Below are 23767 nucleotides of genomic sequence, written 5' to 3'. Positions count from 1 at the left end.
TACTTATTCAACTCACCTACACAAAGAGTAATGAGATCGATAATACCTTAATCAAGCACCAAGTAAAACAACACACACTGCCAGCGGAGCAGAATGGCCTAATATTCCCCCGAAAATGCATCCAACTGACTCTTCTGCAGCAGCCTCGCAAAAAAAATGAATTCACTTTTGCTCTCCTCATTGAAAACTGACTGACTGGGTGGTTTTCGTCCCCATTTTCCAAGGACCCAGTCCAATGGATCTCGTCCTGTGGAACGGCCGGCATCTTAGCGATTTTCGTCCTAGGGGCCCCAACTCCAAATGACTCGACGTGCATGCATATGATAGACGTCCATCACAAGGGTGGCACTGACATGTATGCTAGCGGTACGGAATGCTTTCTGTAGTGGTATAGAAAATTCTCCGTGATGTTCTGACATGCAGATTGGTTGAAAACAAGGCAAAGTAGACAACGCAGACATTGTCCACTGCTCACTCACTGTAAGAGTCATGATTTGGGAGACGCAGTGTACTGACAAATATTCTTCTTCTTTTCTCTCTTCTCATCGAATGCACAAGCACAGAATCACTAGAGCAATCAGCCAAGAGTAAATCAGGTATCCTTGGTTTCACTTCTCTTCATTCTTAGTAGTATAATCATTCAAGTAATCGACATATAAAACCAGCTGCATCCCACTCCTTCGCACCGAGCTTGCCTGCAAAAAGATATAATAGAAAAAATAAGCAAAATTCATCCCATAGCGCAGTCAATAATCATCCCGTCTTTTCACGTTGTGTAGATAAAAGGAGCAACTTCCTGTTCTCCAATAAGCAAAAAAGAAAAAAATAGAAAGAAAAGGCCAAACCAAAGAAGAGAAAATAGAGAATAAAAGCCACAAGGGCCACCCCGCAGCTCAGCGCCGGATTTAAACATGTCTCTTCCAACTCCTAGCAACCCTCGATTGTCCAAATTTGGCATTGCATAGCTTGTAGCTAGCAATGGGGAATAAAATAACATAGCTGAAGAAAAAATAGAACCCGCTCGTACAAATTGACGAGGAGAATTAAAGATGGTAGGAATTGAACTCGTAAATAAAGGTTTGTGTTGGCAAGTTATGTTAGCAGGTCATGACTGGGAATGTCCGTAGCATGTCACCAAAGGTTTTCCCTCTCCTCTTCCCTTTAATGCGAACCCGGTGCCTCAATGGGGCTCTGGGGATTGCTGCGCACGCTGTTGTTGAAATCTCGACTTCCTGTGCGTTTCAGTGCCTGGCTCATTGTCTCAATATTGAGCTCTCCCGGGGTCGCGAGAGTATAATGCCCGCTGGATGGGCTGCCTATCGGTTTCCTTGACGGGCTCATATCTAAACCCTTTATGCTGCCGGGATTGCTTGTTGGCGGGCTAGTTCCAGGGCCTTGGCTAGAGACTGGCGACCGGATGGGTGATGGTGATCGGTTCATGGCCGATGCGGAAAGTGATGTGAGACCGACAATGTGCATGTTATCTCGAGATGACATGGAAGGCAGGTGGTGGCCGCTGTGCTCTGCCTGAACGACATCTGCAAACGAGATGAACGAGAGGCGACGCACGTCAGCAGAGTCAAGGGATCCGTAGTTGGAAGCACTGTCCGCTGGGAAACCAATGCGGTCTGCAAATGAGGCAAGCTCAGTGGCCCAGTCGGTCGAGACTTGATCGTACGGGGTATGAATGGCGCTTGTGCCAGGGACGACCGCCGAAGCAGGTTGGTGTGAAGAGTGTGTAACAATCTCAACGCTGTCGGGATCCAAGCTGTTGTTGGTGATTGCCTCTGACGCATCATCCAGAACGGGAGGGATGTGGTTCTCCGTCTGGATGTGGCTTGGGATGGCTGGAGACGAGGATTTCAGGATGGAGTAGTCTTGCACATCACGTTCGAAGATTTGGGAAGTCGCAGGTGATGATATTCTCGGAGAACCGGAAAATGCACGGGTTGGAGAAACAGGGGCAAATGGATGCTCGCCATGAGTGAGCTGGATTGGCGACGTGGTTGATCGAGCGGTAGAGCGGGCGGTGGGTGTTTTTGACGGCTCCTTGGCGACGCTCGAGCTCTCGTTTCCAGGGCCAGCCTTGGGAGACGCCTCCATCTTCTTCTTGCCAAAGCCAAAAAGGCTTCGCTTCTTGCTCTTGCTCTCCTTCTTGATCTGGTCCACCAGACGGTCGGATGACGTGCCATCAATCGCCCGTGGCGTTGAATCGCCGCCAACGCTCCTCTCGTCGCCCATTGTGCTCCGTCGGTCGCCGGCACTGGCGGCGGGATTGATTTGAGCTGGTTCAGCGAGGCTCATTGTGGGAGACGGTGGCAGTCGACGGGATGCCGGTGAGCAAAGACGCACGCGTCTGCTGATTTACGGAATGGTCGTCGTAACAACGGAGACGGGCTTGTTCGGGTTTAGTACAGAGTATGTACAAAAAAGAGGGCTGTCGTCAAGGAATGAAAGACGCAGACTAGGTAGGAAGACCGTGTTGCGCGATCGACAGGAGGGACGATGATCGGTGGAACAAGGAAAGGAAAGACGGGCGATGAAGGAGACGTTGGTTGAGGACGAAGATGAAGATGAGAGAGAGCGAAAAGAGAGGATTGACGAGTGTTTTATCGGCACGCACGACGGTTGGGCGATTCAAGGGCCGCCATTCGCCGCTGCCCTGCGAAGGGGAAGAAGAACAGACGGGGGTGGCGACCAATATTGGTGAAGCAAATGCTGCTTCGCACGTCGTACCTGCTGGGGGGCCGCGGTCGTTCCTCAGATGACACGAACGGACCCGCTGAGTGCGTAACAGGACAGCTTTTGGTGTGACAGGCGCCAAACCACCAGCCAGGCCTTTGTTTGGCGGTGCCTGTTTTGTTCTGCTGCCTCTCTTGGTCTTGTTTGGGGGCCAGACTCGCACAGGCAGCGTGACGCAAAAAGCAGAGGCTTGGCCTGGGCTTAGAACTGCAGCGATCCCGCTAGATTGGGATTGGGAACAAGAAGTCGGCGGGCGGGTTGGTGGATCACCGCGAAGATGAAAGAGAGAGAGAGAGAGAGAGAGAGATGGGGTCTGGGTCTCTCTGTCTGGTGGATAACAGCTGCTGCTACAATACGTGTACAGTATAGAGTTTATCTGGAGGAAGCAAAAGGGCGATTCACTTTTTCGATAGAATAAGCTCTCTCAAATGCGAGCTTTTCCCCTGCGAGCAAATAGCATCAAATAAAGTAAAATAGCTCCCCCAAGGGCACAGATGAGATGACGGCGAAACCCCAAGAGTCGCAGCCGATGGGCGAAGGATTGTGACGACTTGTGATGAGGGGAGAATTCCAGACACCCAGGGAAGCGGAAGCGACCTTTCAAGACATGCCGGCCTGGGCCGTCGCCAGCTGTGACGTACATAGCACCCCCGGTACCGAGTACCTCAGCGATCGACCCATCCCCGGCGCCGCGCCCACCAAGCTGCCAAGGTTGCGGTGAGTACCCGGTACCGCACCCTCTGCGGCACAGGAGCCCTTTTTGGTGCGTCCAACTGGCTCAAGCTGCTTGCTCCAAGTCGCCCAGCTTGCTGTCCCGCTTGTACCTCTCGTGTACCTGCGCTGGGCCGGTACCTGAAAAGCCCCAAAGTGCCACGGAGTACCACCACAAGAAACATTGGATCAATATGATGCGGCCGGCAATGCACAATGACACCAGTTCGGTTGATGCGAGGGCTCCCGCACCCGCCGATTCTTGCAATCACAGGGCCATTGGCTTTTTTTTTTTTTTCGCGCATTGATCCGCGCACTCACTCACTTATCCAGATTATATTAAGTCGGGCTCAGACGTGGCAGCAGGGAAATGGACCGGTTGCTGAATGCAGACCACCTTCGCACATCTGTGCCATTTTCGGCCTCACTTTGGCTCGCTAGGCTCCCACGAGTGTTACCATGTGATTCACTCTTGATTCTTTGGACTTGTCTTTCATTTCATCATCTCGTTTTTCTTCAACCCCCATCTTTTGGGGGTTCCCATATCGCCCGTTCTGGTGCTACCTCAATCTCCAAGGAACTGGCGTCTTGACGAGATGCACGGTGGTATTGAGACTTTTTGTCTACTACGACTTACACCAAGCTCATGATTCAGCCTCATCGGCCCCCTCTTTTGCGTCCCGTGTGAATGAGGGATACGCTTTTTAAGTATTCTTCTGCCTGGTATTGAATACCTCGTCTAATTGATTGCATTGCACCTCTCTTGGGGCTAGCCAATGTTTAAGGTGCTTCTCGAAAAGAGAGTATCGATCCTTGCGACTCACATGGTCTCTCCAACGACGACAATCCGAGCATGTCATCTACAGACATCCATCATGACGGCACACACATCCACTCGAAAAAGAACAGATTCGAAAAGCAAAAAATAGACGTCGGACTCCATCTGCTCCAGCCGGCCGGATACGCATTGCAATCCATTATGCGCATTACATTCTGAGCTTGTTTTTCTTTTCCCTCTTTTTTTTCGGTCCTCGTGATGTCTGCCCCTCAACTGAACCAACGTGCCAGCCCGAAGCCACCAGCTTAGCACCAAAGCAAAGTTCCCGCGTAATTGGTTGCACACTAAAAGAAACTACGCCGCAACGGTGATCGGGTCGATAGCTAGCATCATCTCAAGGGAGTTTGTAAGTGAGCAAGGCGAGACAAGGGTGCTGCTGCTACGAAACCCTGGCCAGCATTTGCGCATCATGCGTCGCCTGCTTGGGTCGTACGTGTACGAGTACCAGCGACTACGGGTTTTCAAGGTCGCCGATGGTGATCACGTATCCAGAGACAATTTAGCTCCTATCGTGATTCAATTGCTTCCCTGCCATTCGCGCGCTGCACATCCTCTGTTGAACGACGCTAGAGTGGTCAAGATTGATTTGACTCTGAGTGATTTCTTTTCGCTTCCGTTGGACGTCGGGAGACGGGATCCATACAAAGCCGCCTCTGAGCAGTCATCTCGACCAGCTGCGGCCGAAGGCCTCCAAACGGTGGCAGGACAGAAGAAGAGAAGGGGAAAAAAGAAAAAAGTACCTTGCTGAGATGATGCCACTAGCATCCGCTGAGGCTGCCGACGTCACATGGCACTATGCAAGGTCCCCGACAGCTAGTTTTGGCTGGTCCGTGGTGAGTAAGAATGAGCATCGTGGAGCGTGCTGACTGGAGCGCCATAGACTATCGATATCCCGGCCGTTTCCAAACAAGGGAGCTCTTTTGCTGGGTTGTTGCACATGTGCCTGACATCCTCATCCGTCAGAACGCTTCGAAACGATAGCACATGCCTGTAGTCTAGATTCGTCGAGATTGTTCAGATGATACCTATGTTTAGAGTCGATTAAAGCCCGTCGGTGATCTTCGAGGTGGTCTTAGTAAGCCAACTGCAGATCAATGAAGCTCACGTTTCTAAATTTGTCGGGTATGATCTCAACAATATCCATTACAACGGCCATTTTTGAATATAAAAATGCCTACATTACAACATTAATTATCAAGTTATTGTCTAGCATGCTGTAGATCTAAGCCAAACTCTCAATCAAATCTTTTCATAACTGTTCATCATCAAGATGAGTTAGTATCAGAGCCCCACGTGACACGCAACTCAATTCGAGTGCATTAGCTAAGCAAAGCTTACGTAACCATACATCGTCCGTTTGCAAAAACCTTCACTTAGATGCCAAAACCGCAGAGCACGACAAGCAATCGGTCGACATTTGATACCACGGGGCAGCCACGCAGTCACCAATCCCTGCCGCCGTCTGGTCAATCTCTCCCACCAGAGATTGTCTTCAATTTCAAAATTCTAAAAGTCTCGTGCTTCGCCAGTCAATTCGAAGCGCCATTGGTGGTCCCCTCATCATCCCACCCTTCAAAAACCACAACACCATGGATCTCCGATCTCTCCTCCGACCAGCTTCCCAGCTGCTCACTCCCCTCCGCTGCCTCTCCGCCCCCAGAGCAGCTGTCGTATCACTCCCGCTCACCTCCTCCCGCGGCCACAAAACCACCGCCCGCACCAAGCGAGCCCTCAAGATTTCCCCCCACGACTCCTTCCTACCCTCCCGCACCACCGAATTCCCCGCCGCCGACTCCATCATCTACAACCCTCCCGCGTCAGAGGCCTCGCCTTCGCACACGCCATTCATCTTCCTCCCGCGCAACGACCCGCGCCGCCTCGCCATCACGCGCCTGCGCAGCACCGCCAACGTCGATCCCACAGCGTACAACTCACAGACAAACGGCGAGCTGCCGCCTGAAATGCGTTATAAGCGCCGCCAGCCCAAATACAACCTGACAAAGGAGCACATCGAGGAGATGCGCCGCCTGCGCAACGAGGACCCCCTGACGTGGAGCGTGCAGAAGCTCGCTCGCAAGTTTGAGTGCTCGACTGTTTTTGTGCAGATGGCTGCGCCGGCGCCGCCGGAGCACTTGCAGTGGTTGAAGGGCAAGTTGGAGAGGAAGATGGAAAGGTGGGGGCCGAAGAAGACGGCGGCGAGGGAGGATAGGAAGAGGAGAGCTGAGATGCTGTACCGGGGCGAGTTATAGATGAGTGGATGACTGTATAAAATTTAACCAATGGAAATACACAACTTGGGATGCTGAAAAGATGCCGTGCTGAGACAAGCATGCGTATAAAGAGGAATTAGGCATTGGACTCAGCGTGGTGTACGATATACAAAACTTGAGATAAGACTTCATGACCAAGATACACATTCATGATGCGGAGATATTCAGTTGAGTGAGTGAGAGATCCTTTCTTTATTGTGACGCCGCCATTAGTGTTGGGCAAAGTGCTCAACCGAAAAGCAATTGCTATATAAATCATCCCAGATAAAACGCCTTTATACAATTGATGTTAAGGCAAAAAAAGTAAAAGACGATCATTATCACCATAAAAGAATGAACCATATCCAACCGTCTAGTACCTTTGATCCTTTGCTGTACTTTATTGTACCCTCGTGCATTTAGCTTTTTGCACATTGCCTCTTGTCTTTATCTCCAGGAATGACTCGCCAACACCAGCCGCACCAGCTTCGTGCAGCGCCATTCACCTCGCGGGCCAGAATCTTATTGCTGCTGTTCTTTTCGTCTTCCCATTCGGGCACGCAAGCCCCCACCCGCACCATGCGGACGAGCTTGCGCTTGACGATGCCGCCAATGCCCTCGATTTCGTGTCTCTCGTAGCCCGGCCCCAGCTGCGGCGAGGGCGTCCGCTGATGGCGCATCTCCTCAATGATGGATTCGACGGTGCCGTTGGCGGGAAACGGGAACCCGGCACCGCCGCCAGGGGGGGTGCCGGTGTGTTGTGGGCCCGGGCTCGGGGTGCCGGAGGAGGACCCGGTCGACCACGGAGCTAGGGTGCTACCCCGGGCATCCTCGGCATCGCAGTCGATTTCCTGCTCTTTTTCACGAGCGGCGAGGCAGGCTTCTTCGCGGCCGCAGATTACGCCGCGATCGCCGTCTCCAATGCCTGTGAAGCCTCCGTACTTGGTGCGCCAGCGCCAGATACTATTATGACAAGTCGCGTTAGATTCAAATTGCAGCCACCTTGGACAAAGCCAAAAAAGATACAGTTGGGGAAAAACATACCCTTTATAGTCGTGGTCTGCATTGCGGATGCTATGGCCGCAAGGCTGACACAGCCAGACGCCCTCAGTGTCGCACTGACAGACTGCACGTTGTACAGCCTCAGAGGTGAGAGGCAAAGATATATCCAGCGCTGGCGATGCAAGCGCCGCAATGGGAGCTTTGGCGCAAGTGACACACAGACGACGGTGTCGCTCGCGCAGAGCCGTCGAAAGAGGAGGCTTAATAGCACAATTCTAACGTTCAATGTTAGCAGCTGCTTTAGATGGAAGAAAATCTTTGTCGTATGCGTCATCGACAACAAAGATTGACAAGGGACGGCAACTCACCCTGCAAATAATGTCGGCGCATCTTCTGCACTCAGTCACCAGGTCACGGGCGCAGCTGCCCGCTTTCCCATTGTAACTGCGACTGTCCTCCATGCCATAATTCCAGTCACTCGCTCTCGCGCGGTATCGAAGCGTCTGCTCTGGGTCGACCGGCACAGCCTCCTTGGAGCAGCGCAGCGTCGCGCCCATGAGACTCGCTCGGTATTGGATCAAGCCATCGTGAATAACACGGCACGAGCGGGCCAATGCGTCGAGAGTGTTGAGGTCAATGTGGGACACAATGCCAAAGACGATGCTGAATTGCAACAAAGTCGTTAGTCTTTCTCTCTGCAGATCGTGTAAGAAGGGATGAATGCATACGGATAGCACTGGAATGCCTCTCCCATGGCACTATGAGCCATCAACTCCTTTCCCTCGCCAGACGCAGAAGCGTTTTCTTGCTGCAGCTTCTCCGTCATGGTGCTCTTCCTGCTGGGAAAGCGGCGTGCGGGAGGAATCCCATCGCCAACCACCATGACGGCGGCCCCGTTGTCACCCAACGCGAGAGGCCTGCCGGCGTCGTGCCAGGCGGCCATTGGCTGCGCCTGGCTGTCCTCCTCGTCCAGATCGACAAAGCGAGCCATGCTGTAGGAGCAACAACAGCACAAATCGCGACAATCCGGCGGTCTCCGAGCTCGGGAAGCCGAGAGAAACCCTCTTTGAATGACTCTCCAACAGAAGAAACTAAAGGGAAAATGGGCGGGATTGGCGAGACAGGGGGGTGTGTATTCAAAGAAGAGCAACAGGAGTAACGCACGGACACAACGAAGAAAGAAGAAGAAAAACAAAAAACAGAGGCGCAATTATGAGGAGATTAACATAAGACGACAGCAATTGTCGACGAAGCCATCGTAAGGGAGCCCATCGAAAAGAAGAAGAGGCGATTGCTGGGATTGCGAGTCCGACAGAGTGTCAGGTGGGCATGTAAGAGAAGAAAGGCACAGAGGCGCCCGAGTACTTGTACCTGGCTGGGAGGGATTGGAACTGGAACGGTAAAGGGCGGTCGGCCGGTTCTTGTGGTTCCGCCATCCGGGAGGTGTGCAAAGGTGAGGTCGGGTGAGGTTTAGGGGATTGGGGGGCACAAGCGACAAGCTCAGCCGCTAAAAGGCCCTGTTAGCCCGCCCTGGCTCTCTCCCTAGCTGCCCTACTAATGCCGCCTCAGAGGGGCGTTGGGGCACTGCGCTGCTCGGAACCCACTCCCCGCATTCTCCATCGCCAGCCCGGCTGCTTGTTGTTGTGTTTTAGCAGCGATTCATCATCACCGTTGCATCATAACGTGATCAGGGCCGAGTTTTCTTTATTCATTGTTACTACTAAGATGACGACGAGAATTGGATTGGTACCTCGTTATATATGGGCATGTATCTGTACTTGATTCTCGTATCGAATGCCCAGCACAACTTGTGCCTGATGTAATACACGGATATTATTAGGCATTAGCACGAGCAAGTATCATCAACAGTAAGACGGTGCTCAACTTATGCCCCCAATAAGCATGGATCACATCACGCCCCCCTTTCACTCTCTTCTTCCAGACGCCTAGAATCCTTCTGCATCCAGTACCTCGTAATCCTCCGTGCCCCGTCCCTGTCCCTGTCCCTCTGCAGACACATGGACATGTCTCATGCACTCATGCAGCCCCTCGCTGGCATGCAGATGCAATCGCCTCCCCATTGGGCGCGATCGATCACCAGGCACACGCTCATCAACTTCTCCAACCACTCGCAACTGCCCCTGCCTCACCGACAATATGGCGAAATGCCACTTTCTCTCGTTTAATTGCCCTTGCTTCACTTGTCCACGTCGCTTCCCTGGTGTCTTGACAGCGTCTAGTTGCTTCACGTGGTCTCAATCTCTGCAGCGAACAGGCTGCGGTTGTTTTGTTACCCCTCAATGGCATGATGCCGGTAACTATGCAATGCAGGATGACAATGCCTCGTTTCAATGCTCTCTCTCATTAATATGGCCATCATCATCAGCTAATAGGTACTGGGGTACAGACGCATTCCTACTCTACAGTATGTATGTTCGTGCCAGATCAAAATGTGGATAATCAGCTGGTACAAAGTGCCCACTACCTTCAAACTGCGCGCTACTGCAGACCAGTGGCACCCTGCCTGAAAAATCAAGGGGTAAAAAAACAAACTGAACGGATAGGGACGGGTATGGGAGAAAAAATTGGAAAAAGGATAGAGAAAAAAAAATCTGCTGTGCCCATGACCTCACCTCGCTAACCCTCATTGCAACGCCAACACAGCAAATACACCGCCCACAACCGGCCGAGCGGTAAACTGGTTTCCGGGATATCCTCCCGTGTTCGTGTCATACAGATCGGTAAAAGCCCGCCACGTCGGCGTCTCGTTGATCCACTTGGCAATCAAGGAGATGAACATGGCCTTTGTCTTGGGCCCAGCCACTGCTGCTGCAAACATCTCCCAGTCAGTCTTGGTTAGCGTGCCGCGTGTGTCGAGAATGACGCCGTATTTGTTGGCCTTTGTCTGGTAAAAGTCGCTCTGCATGTCGTAGACGGACTGGGGAATGAACTTGAGCCCAAGAGCCTTGTCGGGGTACAGGTTGTACAGCAGGCCTTGTACATTGCAATGGTTCGTCAGCAATGGTTCGCAGCCAGTTCAAGGGTTCAATTGGGGAACTGTAAAAACTCACCGTACGTGGAAGCCGAATCATACTGGAGCACGCTGTGATTAGGAACAGATGCACGGTTGACGCCATGGCGAGACCAGAAGCCTAAATAATCCTTGGCAATTCTCGAGTAGTTTGAGGACAAGAAATCATGACCGGTCAGGGTAGCAATGCGAGACATGGCTTCCAAGGCAATTATGCCTTTGATGGCAAGGTTGGTTTGGTTCCTGTTATGTTTGATGTAAGCACGCAGCCAATCGGCGATAACAATGGAGGAAACACTCACGCAAGATGGCCGGCGAAATCATCAGTTGACAGCTGGTTTGCTGGGATCTTGGCATCTTCAATGAGATACTCTGCCCATTGCGCCATTAGAACCCAGTGTTGTCTGAGATAGTTGACGTCTCCCGTTTTCTGAGCGTAGGACAGCATCATGATAATCATGTTGCCACATTCTTCCAAGGGCATTGCTTCGTCATTTCCCTGAGGATATCCCAAAGCCTGTGGAAACCTGCCCAGGTCGTGGATCGCATATTTGTTTGGGTAGTGGCCACTTTCTTGATTCTCGAGGAGGGGCGCGAGAGTATATTTGATGAGATTGGGATCGAGGTACAACATGATGGGCCAGGTAGGGAAGATGACGTCCACTGTCTGGATGTCACTGTTGGAGCTGATTTCCTTTAGAAAGACTCTGACATTGTCCGGAGTGCCCGTATATTGGAGGGCGCCAAAGGCTTGCCGGACCGCGAGACTTGTAATCGTAAGGTAATCTTGGCCGCCAGCCGCGATAGAATCCCGTGCAATCTTGTTGTCCAAGCTGGTAGCATACTGGCTGGCGTAGGTATAGTCCTTGTAGAAGAATGGCGCAAGGTCTTCTTCATCAAAATAGTTGGTCCAGAGTGAGGGAACCTGTTCAGGAGAGTTGCCTTGTCCCTGGAATAAGATGGCATCATCTTGGGCAATACCGATGGTAAAGAGAGTAGATGCAGAGCCACTTTTTCCAACTGCACCTAGATCGCGTGCAAAGGCAAAGACGGGCCTATAAAATTGATGTAAGTAATCTTACGGCCATCTTGTCAGCGCAATTTAACTCACCATCGATCATTCACTGCGCGATAATCGGTGTCGATATGGCCGGTAAGCGTGCCATTGGACAGGAACTGGCCGCGGACAACTGTGTCTTGACCAATCTGATAGGTTACGCCTCTCTGAAAATTGAAGTCAGCGTTTCATTCATGAGACATGTCGCGTTAGGCTTACAATGTCGCCGGTGGACCAATACCAATTGCCCCACGAGGCCTGGTCATTGGCTTCTTTGAACGCCTCTTGATTTTGGCGATAAAATTTATGAGAACGTATCCCACTTCCCGCCTGGTGCTCCCACTGGATAGTTTGTGAGCTATCGCCGGATGCCCATTCTGTCGACCAATTAGCCATATCCTTGTGTTTCAAGTTATAGTGACTTACCCCCTGATACATCAGCGTAGATTTGGACAGAATGCGAACGCCCGTCCAGAGACGCGGTCGAGATTCTCAGGTATGAAAACGGAATGGATTGTCTCCTCAAGTCATCTGGGAATACCGGAGAGAAGAATTCGGCAATCATCTGGACTTGGCCTCCCACATTCATGGTAAATATTGTCCTAGTTGACGTGTATTTGAGCGACTGCTGGTCGACATTGTCTGCTCCAGGAGCCCCGCCCATCCAGTTGTAGGTCTTTCCGTCTACTCTGATAAAACCTTGCCATGCCTGAATTCCTTGTCTATTATAGCGGCTTAGTATCCCATAAAGTTCTTTCGATTTGACAAAGGTCAGTTTGAAACGGGTATACATACGTCCAATATCGAGGCCATTGACCGGCGAGGTAACCACTTGACTGCCCATTGGTTTGACCATTGAGCCAGACATTGAGATAAGGCGCTCGGACAGCCAAAGGAGCTGCAGGAGGCCTTGCCGGCTCAAAGGTTGAAACGGCTGCTGCGTGCCCAATAAGAGCCACCAAGGCCGCCGCAGCGACTCGTAAGAGCTTCATGGTCCAATGCAAGCCGCAGGTATAACGTCGACCGGAGTTCAAAAGAGGGTAAGAAACCATAGACAGGAGGGTATATAAAATAGAAAACAATAAAACGGGAATTCTATCTGCGTTTTATAATGAAACCGGGAGAGACGCTTGCGCCGTAAGAAGGGAGGAGAGACAGATCGGGTGGGCCTTTGTTGATCCTATGACGGTATGGATGGTTTGAGCTCAGCCAAAACGCGACTCCAAGTGAATGACCACGGCACTGAGGTCTAGAGGTGTTCTAGGAACGTCTTTCCAAGTATAAGGTTGCAATTAACTCTAAAATATGTGACATACCACCACACGGTCTCTTGAAATGACCGCTGGCTATACCTCGTGAGAGTGGTGGGAAGCGGCCGACTGTAACCTCGCAGATGCGAGGCTTGCTGCGCTGTGTAGCCTTGGCAAAAACACCAATCAAATATGGAGATGCGCCTGGACTCCGCTTCTAATCGCGATATATGGTCAATTATCACAACAAATACAAGCGACTGACTAGCTGGAACTGTGTAATTAACCCTGCATTGAGTAAGGCAGGGAGAAACTAGGTCTTGGCTCGACTTGGGAAATGAGGTGTAGCAACTGGAGAATGCGCGTGATGGATGCTCTGGCTTGGCTCAACTTACATGCGCGTATAGATTTTTCGCTCCGGATTACACGCCGCGCTGACCTGAGTGAAATAAGTGAAGATGTTCATGCAAGCAGCATAATAGGAAGGGCGGGGATAGAGTTGATGTCATGTCATACAACGACATCAGCGTCTAGACGGCAGTTTTCGGCTCGGAACCTGGGGTCATGAGACGTGGATCCCATCCGCATCCAAAGCTCTCGCAGAACTGCCAAGATGTAGGCGGGCTGCTAGTGAGGAGAGCTCGCTACCCAACGTTCCGTCGTCTTCGAAGTGGATAAATCCGGTGACTAGCCCCTCAGCTAGCTGTGCCCTAGACAGCAGAGGTGGCATGTCAGTTCAGTGTCGGTAGATTCCACATTCATATACTGTAAACAGTGATGGCAGCACCAGAGAGGTGGCTCGGCATGCTGCATAGTAGGAGGCAGGTAGCCTATACTTGCTTCATATATCCGGCCTTTGATGCGGTTAGAAGAGATATCTCGGAATAAGTCGCCTCGAGTCACCTAGACACGTTCATAGAGAGAGACCACACATGCTAAAGCGCCCCTCAATTAGATCTGTCTCACGCTGGGGCTTTAGCGGAGCCAACCCCAGTTTCCCGCACCTTTGCTCCGTAGCTACCGATCACATCGCATCGCATCGAGGTAACGAGAGCCAGGGCGTGTGTCTTAGGCGCTACTGCGGGCAAAAGCACTGGTAGGGGTCAGATCAGGCGGCTTCCCCAGGGGACACAGAAGCCCATTGCGATGGCAACTTACAGATTCGCACCCGATTCTTTTTTTCTCCCCTGGAGACGTGGCGTCAGTTTGACGACTCGTGTGTGGTGCCTTTATGAGTTCGTGCTTATTTTATTTAGGAGTAAAGATACTGTGTCAAGTCTGAGTACCTTTAGAGGCTCAGCAGCCGTGAGATGAAGTAAAGTCACCCAAGACACATCGAGGCAGGTACGGGCAACGGAAGAATCACTCCTCCGCAGCCAAGACAGATGGCAACTTTGTGTCACTGTCTCAGGTAATTCAAATTTCTTCTTCTACGAGTACAAAGAAGTCCCTGCATCGGCCGCTGTGCCCTTTTCCCAGACACTTTCTTATCTCCGCCCTTTGAGCAAGGTGAGCTTCATGTGTCTTAGACGTCCTCCCTAACAAAGGGTTTTAGCGCTCCCCGCTCTGCTCCGCATCATGGGATCTCAGGCCCCAGAGCCCAGACTTCCCCACTGCGATTACTGTACTGTAGATTGTTTGTCCAACGCAGATTTGGAGCATGCAGCCTATTTAGATTAACTATCTGTTGTTCAAGAGACGTCTCGTGCTATTTAATGCAACATCGCCACGGATAGGAACAGTTGAATCACGGGGACTTTCGGATTGTTATTAGTAGACATACGCACTAGAGCTCCAAACGTCTTACCCGTGAGTCGGATATTCGATGTGGTTGGTATAGATTAGCTGAACTTGTTGGCTGAGTCTTTTACAATCAAAGACATGCCCGCTACTATAAAAAGTATTAGACAAAACGGTTCTAGAGAGTCAATTACTTGTCGTATCTTCTGGCAGCCTGCAGCATGTTTGTCAAACATGGATACTTACAGCTACCTCGTACTCGCCAGCTTTCAACCAACCATTTAGTACCCGCAAGTAGCACGATGAATGCTCACGAATGCTACAGCATAAATACGAAACGAGAAGTCAATACCTCGCACAAAGGAAGCTCAACTGACTTCTTTGGCATGCGTGTGACCCGATTACACCGCGATGGTGGCTCTGCCCTACCTCGTACAAGCTGGAGTTGTACGAGCTGGAGAAGTGCAGCCGCATGGCCCTCGGGTAACATTTGGGGCCCAGTGCATTAACTTGATATCAAACATGTGGTGGCCCTTGCATCTACTCTTCTCACAGATTTAACTGACCGAGTTCAGCGTAGAAGGGAATGCAGTTACCTACGGGTAAGTACTTGGTAGGCAGTACTACTACAGGTACTAGGTAGGTAGGTAGATATCCAGTTCTCTAAATATCCGTGACCATAGCCACATTCTTCTAGTATTCGGTATTTCTTGCGATACGGGATGCTGAATAGGCACTATCCTGACTAGCCGACTCTCGATGGACACGGTTTCTCGGTACAATGAATGATCGAGATACGAAGGCATATATTTTTAGAGGCTCAACGTCTTACACGCAGAGACATGGAGCCGTGGTTCCCCTACATATGTTTCATCTGCAAGGGCTTTTGTTGTGAACTTGGCCCGAATTCGACTCCTTACATCTCGTACTTTTCAGATGGTGGCATGGTAATCGCGTACTTGTACACCATTCTAATTAACGATAGTGAATTCATGCTTGCTGCCTCCCTTCTCTCTTCCCCCTTGAAAATAAAACGGTGAACCGACGCCCTAGAACATGAAGGGATGCATGTTCAACTGAGACACGGAGATGATGTTTTCACCATGATGTTCTAGAATCACAAGTCTGGAACAGCGATAAAGCATACCAGATGCACACGACCACTGCCTCTAATAGCTGTTATTAAAGCTACCGTCTATGATATTTCATTATTCAATGAAACAGCGCATCTAGAGCCTTTATATATATATAAAACACACACACAAATAAAAACGCCCACGAGACCCTCCGACGATAGCGCACCAGCATTGTCGCCAGATCTTGAGTCTCGGTCCAAACACGCCGTCCCAGCGATGGCGTAATAGCACTTTCGCTGTCGAGAATTTTCGTTACTCACATGTTCCACTCGTTAGACAGCGGGTATAAACGCTGATGGGGTATCATAAAAATATAACCAGAAAACCAACAAAAAGTCATCCAAAATCCATGAGGTAGAGAGTTACCACATGAACAGGTTAAAGGCCGGAGTGTATTGCGAGGGCGCTTGGAAATGAACCTGGAGTGATAGCGCGACAGCATTGTCACAGCCAGGCTTTTTCCAAGTCCACTACACAATTCTTTTCGGAAATGATGGTACAGCACTGCCACATTGAGGGAGCCAATCTTGGAGTGTTACCGGAGGCAACGGACCATGAGTGGCGACCGCAGATGTGGAGTGAGTTCGACCACAAGAAAGGACCGCTATGGCGGCCGCAGAAGGATAAAAGTAATGAGAGGATTATCCAAGATGGCGGCAAAGTATGCACCGCCCTTGAAATAAGCATAATAGAATGACAGGTTGAATTGCCCTTTTGTGAATGAAAGAGTGGGCTGTGAAGACGTCATTGCCAAGCTGTTGTTGAAGGCCAAGTCGTGGCTGGTGATGCTGCCTCAATTGAGACGCCTCACAGGCGAGAATTTAGATCTCTTGGTGTTGGGAACGTCGAGAGAATTTCCCGAATCCACGTTGCGTGGCCTCCCGTCTTGCTGCGCCATCCTCAAAGTCGCTGGCTGAGTCGTTGTCGTGGAGCTTGGAGCTCGGAGGATTGCCGACGACCTTGAGCAATACCAACATGACCACGGAGCTAAGAATGCTGAGGCAGAGAATTCCGATCATTGTAAGGTTGCTCTTACGGAACTGGTGAGGCCCCGGCTTAGAATCCTCTGGCCAGCCAGAGTACAGGGCGTATGTGGTAGTGACACTACCCAAGTTTCCAAGACCGGATACCAGAGCTGTGGCAGCTGCCACACCAACTTCACCATGTCGGCGCTGAAAGATTTCCGAGGCCCACGTCATGCAAATGGGGACAGTCGGTCCAAGACCAAAGCCCACCATCAAAAGACCACCGTACCGGGCCCAGCCATTTTCGAGAGCAAAAGTGGTCGTCAGTAAGCCCGCAATCTGGATGCAGACGGCTGCAGAAAAGAAGAATGGCCTCAAGCGATGAAAGCGATCGGAAACAGGTGTCACCAGGAGAATGGCAATGAGGTCCATCTGTAGTATGCCCAGTTAGAATCTTGACTTTACGAGACCAAAGGAAGGGAAGACTCACAATCCAGATAGGAGCAAAAAGCAAGCTGACCACTATGTCACTCGCCTCTGGCTGGATTGCAGCAATGATGACTGAACCGTAGAGCTGAGTGCCTATTCCGACTCCGACAACTCCAAAGTACATCAGACACAAAGGCCACAGCCTCCAATCAAGCAACACAAGACCAAGATCTCTCAGGCCCCACGGACGAGCATGGTAGACACGCTTCAACTCAGAGTAGTGGACTTTAGCATCTTCGCCGGTGAGAACTTCAGGGGTAGCTGGAAGCCACTTAAAAAGACCAGTGCGCTTTCTCTCTTGTCCTGGTGCTAGGGGTCGGTCAGGAAGCCACCACAGTAGCGCAAAGCTCAGGACAACAGCAACAAGTCCATATACGAGAAACATCCACCTAAAGCCAACCAAGCCTCTGTCACCGTCCATCAACTGGAATCCAGCTGATACAAGGCCAACGACAGCAGCGGACACTTGAGAGGCAGTAAAGTACATGCCAATTCGCTTGGCTGTTCGAGACGGCGGATAGAACAGTGTGAGGTAAAAAGCCATGCCCGGCCACATACCAGCAATGACCAAGCCCAAGAGGAAGCGTAGAAATTTGAGGCTCCAAGGAGATTGGACAGCTGCAAAGCAAGAACCAACAACTCCGGTGGCAAAGACGATTCTAGCCATCCATACTCGAGGGCTGAGCTTGCTCATGATGAGGTTTGATGGAAAGTCAAAGATGACGTAGGACACATAGAAGAGAGCGAGGGCAGTAGAGACGTCTTTTGGGGTGAGCCCAAGAACAGTTTCCAAGTCATGGCCCTTGTCACGATTCATCGTCTGAGCAATACCAATGTTGGAGCGAATTGCCGAGCAAAGAAAGTACAGGATCCAGAAAGCTAAGGTTTAGTTAGTTGGAGCTCTTTTTAGGCGGCCATGCTGCTAGAAAAGAAGAATCTGAAGAGTAAAATCTAGTACTGACGTGGAATAATTCTGAGATCAATTTTCCTAGTAGAAATGGAGAGTTAGCTAAATCATGTCCACATCTTTATGGCCAACTATGCCGAGTACATACTTGTAGACTCTCTCCACCGTTTCTGTGTCGTAGTCGGCCGGTCGGATACCGCCCTCTTCCTCGCCTTCAGGACTGCGAGATGATACAGAAGGAGAGCGAACAGTGCTTTCGCTCATCGTTGCTTGCTTGGAATCGCCAGGAGGCGATGCTGATTGCGACGCCATCTTGAGAGAGCGCGCACTTCAAGCGTATGATGAGGGCAATTCCGACCGGCACGACTGTAAAGGACGTAGGGATAAAAACACTCTACTATGAGATTATGTGAAATTCAGAGCACAAGCCCAGATTCTGATAGTATCAAGCGTCTTGATGAGAGAGAAAATGGAGGGAAAGAGCAGCGAGAAAGTGGGGGAGAATCTTTTTTAAGGTTGATTGTGTGATTCAGTCTGCCGCGATTAACCACCAACTTTTAACGCCTCGGTAGCCGAGGGCTAAGCTCAACAGATGCAAGGGCCGAGACCGGATTGCGATAAGACAGAAACTATCATGTAATATGGAAAGCATTGGAACTGAACTTTTCTCAACAATTGCCTGTTAACGAGGATTCTTGTTATCCATCCCAGTCTTTAAATCTGAATATCCCGTATTCAGTAGATCTACAATGCTAACAAACTGCAGATTGCCGAGATACTGCGCATGAGCTACTGCTACCTCGAGGTACTTTTGCCATAGCTCCAACGGGAGCTTCCTTTGCTTCGGCAGTCGGATCTCGCTGTGGATTTGAGATTGTCAAGGCGGGTCCTCGCACTAACAGCTCTCTCCATTTATTAGTATGTGAGAAGCATTGGAAGTCTGTAATTTTCGGTGAGCAGATGGAGTATTCGAAGGGCCGATTAACATCACTCTCTTAATGCTCTGCTTCATGCATTACATAAGGTGCCTACATGTAGATATTCGGGTGTCCTGGTTCATTGGCTCTGCAAGGAATCAACCTGTAATATGCCACTGGTGCCTAAATGTGTTCGGTGAGATACCCGTGGCTCCGTGCATGCAACGCTGATCTGCATGTACCGAGCCGTGCTTGCTTGACCGTAGTAACCACAACAACAGCCGTCGTTGGATTTTGCTTCAACAATTCGGTTGGAAACACTTTGGTCGTGGCTCAGTTTCTCATTCTTTTTAACATCCCAGTGTTCATCCTGGCACTCGATGCTTGTCGACAATCTTGCACGTAAACCGCATTGCATCACTGTCGCAGCTCCCACCACCGCATGCAACCTGCATATTGTCTGCCTGAGGATGCCAGGCGTTGACGCCAATCTCCAACATCTGCCCTGCCAGCCTCGTGCTTTGGTTCGCCTGCGTCAATGCCTGATGTTCAAGTCCCCGCTTCAACAGCCTCATTATTCCCTCCCACTCTTGCGGCTCTGCTCTGCTCTTCCACATAAAATGCTCTAAATCGTCCCGCCTAAGGCCAAGGTTCAGGCCAAATGTTTCTCCAGCTCATCGCACAACCATGTTTGCCTGGGTCCCCTGCTGGACTTTCGACGTCGCCATCTGGATTAATTGGCCTAGGATGCTCCTCCTCGTCCATGAGGCGACCTCCATGACACAAGTCCTCCCTCAAGCCCCCTAGGTCATGCGCAAGACGTCTTCTGGTGCGAATCTCTCAACCTGTTGGCAGCCAACGCGGAAATCCGCCATCCTTACGCGGACACAGAGCTATTTACGGATCGCCGACAACCTCCTTCTCGTGCATCAAGTGATCATGAGATGGGAGGCGGGGGTGTCGTCTCATTCAAAGGACTGAGCACATCACCACATTGCTCTCTCAGCAGCCCTCATTGGATTTCTCATCACGTACACTTCCTCTCAAGGCTGTTCGGTACGACATGGATTGAGTCAAGCACGACCGCTATCAAAAGTGCAGAAATAGGTATCGCCCGCCGCTTAGTAGGATGCCACCCCTTCCATCACGGGTAAACATGGCCATGCCAGGGGCACATGGGACGTCAGAGGCACCCACAAAGTCCTGCATAAGCCTTGGTGATCCTCGGCTCCAACAGCTCTTTTGACAGCCACCCACCAGCTTCGTCTTATGGCTTAGGGCGACAGCCACCGTGAAGCTGAATATTCGTTGGCGACAGCTTCTTCCATCTCTCAGCCTAGCGCGTCGACAGGCTAGCCAAAGAAAGACGCCGGCTACGTTTCACCCTTGAGGTCCTATGAGATGCGCAAGGCGATGCGAGATGAATGGTTACCTGGTTACCTGGTTACCTTAAGCTACTCTAGGCAAGCATTCAGCCCTCCCATCAGATTGGTCTCTCACCGGTCGGGGAGCTGTGCCTAGCTCCCAGCAAGCTACAAGGTTCACAGACGTGCTATGCTCGAGTGAGCAGCGCCTCGGCTGCCGCCTGGCAAACCGCACATCACAGCTCTTACGCCGTTACGTCTTTGTCTTATACCACAACCGGAGGCGCAGCTTTGCGTTGTAGTTTGCCCCACGTGCCAAGGTGGAGTGTGTCATGAACCTTTACGAGATAATACACCTACGGTAATGAGTCACGGAGATCGATTCGATAGGCATGCGTCTAGTGGTGGTGGGTTGGCACTCTTTGATCCGGGTCGAGTCACGCCTCAGAGAGGAGGTTCTGCCTAGAACTTCTCGGACATATTAAGGGCCCGGAAGAGCGCGTTTGGATTTCACAAGACATTGAAGGAATAGCAGCTTTTCCCACAAGGACAAGGACTCGGAGCATTATTACGCAGCACATGCGAACTCATACGAGAACAAGTTCCCTCCCGGAGTCCGCGCACAACCTGGTACACGCACAAACGCGGCACAGCCACCAAATCAGCCACGCCAGCACCTCGCCACATCACGTGATTTTCACCTGACTAATCCACTAATGATCTGGTCAGGAAGCGGAGCTGACGAGAACCTTGTCGAAAACATTCATACCAGAATTTTCAGGCCATCATCCCGCTCTGCGCGACCTCGAACTAATCCAAGCATCGATAGCCGGCCCAGCAATTCGTCACAGGCCGTGGGAATCACAAGCCAACGGCCAGCCGCCGCTCTTTGCTCCAGAGGCCGCACTCCGAGGGCAGTGACTGCTTCCATCTCGACTGCAGCGCCACCCTCGACCTCATCATCGCTCCGGCGCATCGCACAGCTTAAAGGCTTGTGCCGCCAGCACCCAAAACTGCGCCTGGGGTACATCTCAGACTTGCAGGCCACCATGAGCGTCGCATACGAGCCTCGGTCCTTTATCCATGAGGGCGCATATCCCCCCATAGGCGACGAGCACGACCACGTTGCCGAGCAGCGTTATACCGACTCCGATGTTGCCGAGCACCTCAGCCATTATACCGCAGAAGCCTCTCTGCTACCGGACGACAGAGGTGTCATTGGAGACGAAAGAGATATTCTAGCAGACGACGATGCCGTTGTTCCGGAAGCGTCCCAGCTCGACCTAGGTGCACCAGAATTCTCATCACCTCTTCAAGTTGCGCTACATGCGCCGCCGCTACCAGATCCCATACCGGAAAACAAGGAGCCTCCACGAAGTGACATATCTTCTCCGTCATCGCGGCTAAAACAAATTCCCAAGCCCGAACGTGAGGTCCACAAGAAGTCAGATGGCAAGTTTCACTGCCCACTAGATGACTGCAAGGAGGATATTCGAGCATTCTCTCGCAAGTGCGAATGGAAGTAAGTCATCTCCCTAGTCCCTCGATCTTGTGCATCAAACCAACACTTTCACAGCAAACATATGGACAAGCACGAACGTCCTTACCGCTGCCCGGCCGAAGGTTGCGAAAACCTACCAGGCTTTACATATTCCGGCGGCCTTCTCCGACATGAGCGAGAAGTTCATGGGAAGCACGGTGGTCCCAAGAACACCGTCAACTGCCCACACCCCAACTGCAAGCGACATACTGGCAAGGGCTTTTCTCGGCAGGAGAATCTTAACGAGCATCTTCGACGAGTACATACCAACATGGACACCTCTGCATCTCCAATCGAAATTGTTGCCTCACCAGAGGACGACGAGAGCGAGAAATCCGGGTCTAAGCGCAAACGTCGTCTGAGCAGTCAGGGCATAGACGAACTGTCCGATCTTCGGGATGAAATCAAGAGGGTGCGAGAGGAAAACGAAAAGCTCAAGTCCGAGATGGATCAACAATCACAGCACTCTCTGGCCATGATGGCACAGATTGCAGAGCTGCAAGACGCCTTACGTCACAGCCTCAATCCTCATGGGCTTGGAGCCCCAACAGCACAGATGATCTAGGAACCACTGCCTGCTGAGCTTAGCTTCCCCGACATGGATGAGACGCCAGATTGCGGTATGCCGTCTTGAGCGACTATGAAAATTGCTACTTTGCACACACACTCCCCGCTCTTCTATTTACCTCCAAAATACCGTCCTCTTATTTCTATATACACATACCATCTCCCTCACAAAGACAAAATTATACAATCCATAGACTTGTTTCCCCTCTATTTCCCCCCTTTATAAGCGCTTCCTTCCACCCCCTCCTTATTTTGCGCCTTGGGGTGATCAAAAGATCAACTATCACCAATATGGTGAACGCATATTAGGAGCTTCTGATTCTCGGTTCATCTCCCCTTTGTGTTTATTTTTTACTTTCAGCCCTTGTCATTTTATCTTATCTATGTTTGGAAGAGGTGGCTCTGAGGGATACACAATTATTATTTCTTTTTCCCATGGCGTTTCGCGGGGTAATCATGGGCAGGTGGTACGGGAGCAAATACGGCATGCATGATATCCTAGGTTTTTAACGCTCAACTGCATATGAAAGACTGGTTAAAGGGGATGGGGCTGGCTGTTTTGCAGTTTTTTTTTTTTCCCCGGACGGAGGGTAGGCTATGGAAATGACTTATATATATATACAAGGTTGTTTTGGGGGTGGATCTGGAGATTGCATGAGATTCATCCTGTGTATGATTTTTTTTTTTATTTCCTTCTCGCAAGCGTTGCTTTTTTCTTTCCCCTTTTCTTTTACACTCTGTTCTCTCCTATTCCACCTATCTTTCTCTTTTTTGTACTCTAGACGAACTCGCCTCTACCTCTACGTGATATGGGGAATGGAACCACTTGTACTAAAATAAAGATATAACGGCTGTTGAAACGGTCTAAAAAAAATCAAGACACAATTTCACTCTCATATTTATGCTGTGCTTCTGAGTATTTGATGATAACCACTTTCGATACGAAATCCCGCTCCCTACAGATATCAACGAAGAAGCAAGAACTGATCCAGCAAGTAGCATGACGGGCTCGCAACGCTTCGTGTAAATAATATACGGATATGTACACAATTTCTTTGCCTCCCTTGCCTGCCATACTCCTCCCAATGCAATGCAAAGCGGAAGTGAAAAAAAAAAAAAACATAAAAAAAACGTCCGTCAAAAGGAAAAACAGAAAACATTTGAGTCATCCAAAGCCCTGCCATCGTAATCATCTATATATATACACACGCTCTCTCTCTTGTTAGCATGGGCTCGCCTCCTATTACTTTTTGTTTGGTTCG

General features: G+C 50.7%; 6 protein-coding genes across 6 annotated transcripts; 2 read left to right on the top strand and 4 right to left on the bottom strand.

The window, feature by feature from the left end:
- Positions 1 to 1161: 1161 nt before the first annotated feature.
- M431DRAFT_481819 (hypothetical protein) lies at positions 1162 to 2304 on the bottom strand (the record flags this gene model as incomplete). The annotated part of the gene is made up of 1 exon (XM_024915985.1): positions 1162 to 2304. The coding sequence occupies one exon, from the start codon at positions 2302 to 2304 to the stop codon at positions 1162 to 1164; it is 1143 nt and encodes a 380-aa protein (XP_024774281.1).
- Positions 2305 to 5880: 3576 nt separating this feature from the next.
- On the top strand, positions 5881 to 6540 carry M431DRAFT_85001 (hypothetical protein; the record flags this gene model as incomplete). The annotated part of the gene is made up of 1 exon (XM_024923503.1): positions 5881 to 6540. One exon carries the CDS (start codon positions 5881 to 5883, stop codon positions 6538 to 6540), a length of 660 nt encoding a protein of 219 aa, XP_024774280.1.
- Positions 6541 to 6749: 209 nt separating this feature from the next.
- On the bottom strand, positions 6750 to 9029 carry M431DRAFT_424196 (hypothetical protein). Its single transcript, XM_024915054.1, has 4 exons — positions 8271 to 9029; positions 7911 to 8205; positions 7585 to 7817; positions 6750 to 7503 (listed from the first exon to the last, which is right to left on the bottom strand). The coding sequence occupies exons 1-4, from the start codon at positions 8531 to 8533 to the stop codon at positions 6960 to 6962; spliced, it is 1335 nt and encodes a 444-aa protein (XP_024774279.1). The 5' UTR covers positions 8534 to 9029; the 3' UTR covers positions 6750 to 6959.
- Positions 9030 to 10186: 1157 nt separating this feature from the next.
- On the bottom strand, positions 10187 to 12622 carry M431DRAFT_84515 (hypothetical protein; the record flags this gene model as incomplete). The annotated part of the gene is made up of 7 exons (XM_024923437.1): positions 10187 to 10536; positions 10614 to 10816; positions 10876 to 11628; positions 11685 to 11797; positions 11850 to 12007; positions 12057 to 12352; positions 12426 to 12622. 7 exons carry the CDS (start codon positions 12620 to 12622, stop codon positions 10187 to 10189), a joined length of 2070 nt encoding a protein of 689 aa, XP_024774278.1.
- Positions 12623 to 16577: 3955 nt separating this feature from the next.
- M431DRAFT_494816 (hypothetical protein) lies at positions 16578 to 18429 on the bottom strand (the record flags this gene model as incomplete). The annotated part of the gene is made up of 4 exons (XM_024917284.1): positions 16578 to 17153; positions 17212 to 18089; positions 18173 to 18198; positions 18266 to 18429. 4 exons carry the CDS (start codon positions 18427 to 18429, stop codon positions 16578 to 16580), a joined length of 1644 nt encoding a protein of 547 aa, XP_024774277.1.
- A 3018-nt stretch (positions 18430 to 21447) lies between these two features.
- Positions 21448 to 22503, top strand: M431DRAFT_5252 (hypothetical protein; the record flags this gene model as incomplete). The annotated part of the gene is made up of 2 exons (XM_024920606.1): positions 21448 to 21920; positions 21975 to 22503. 2 exons carry the CDS (start codon positions 21448 to 21450, stop codon positions 22501 to 22503), a joined length of 1002 nt encoding a protein of 333 aa, XP_024774276.1.
- Between the last annotated feature and the right edge of the window lie 1264 nt (positions 22504 to 23767).

Source organism: Trichoderma harzianum, assembly GCF_003025095.1.
Source record: "Trichoderma harzianum CBS 226.95 unplaced genomic scaffold M431scaffold_6, whole genome shotgun sequence".
NCBI classification, from domain to species: Eukaryota; Fungi; Ascomycota; class Sordariomycetes; order Hypocreales; family Hypocreaceae; genus Trichoderma; species Trichoderma harzianum.
The sequence above is the reverse complement of the archived record's forward strand: the minus strand, read 5'-3'. Positions and strand labels throughout refer to the sequence as shown.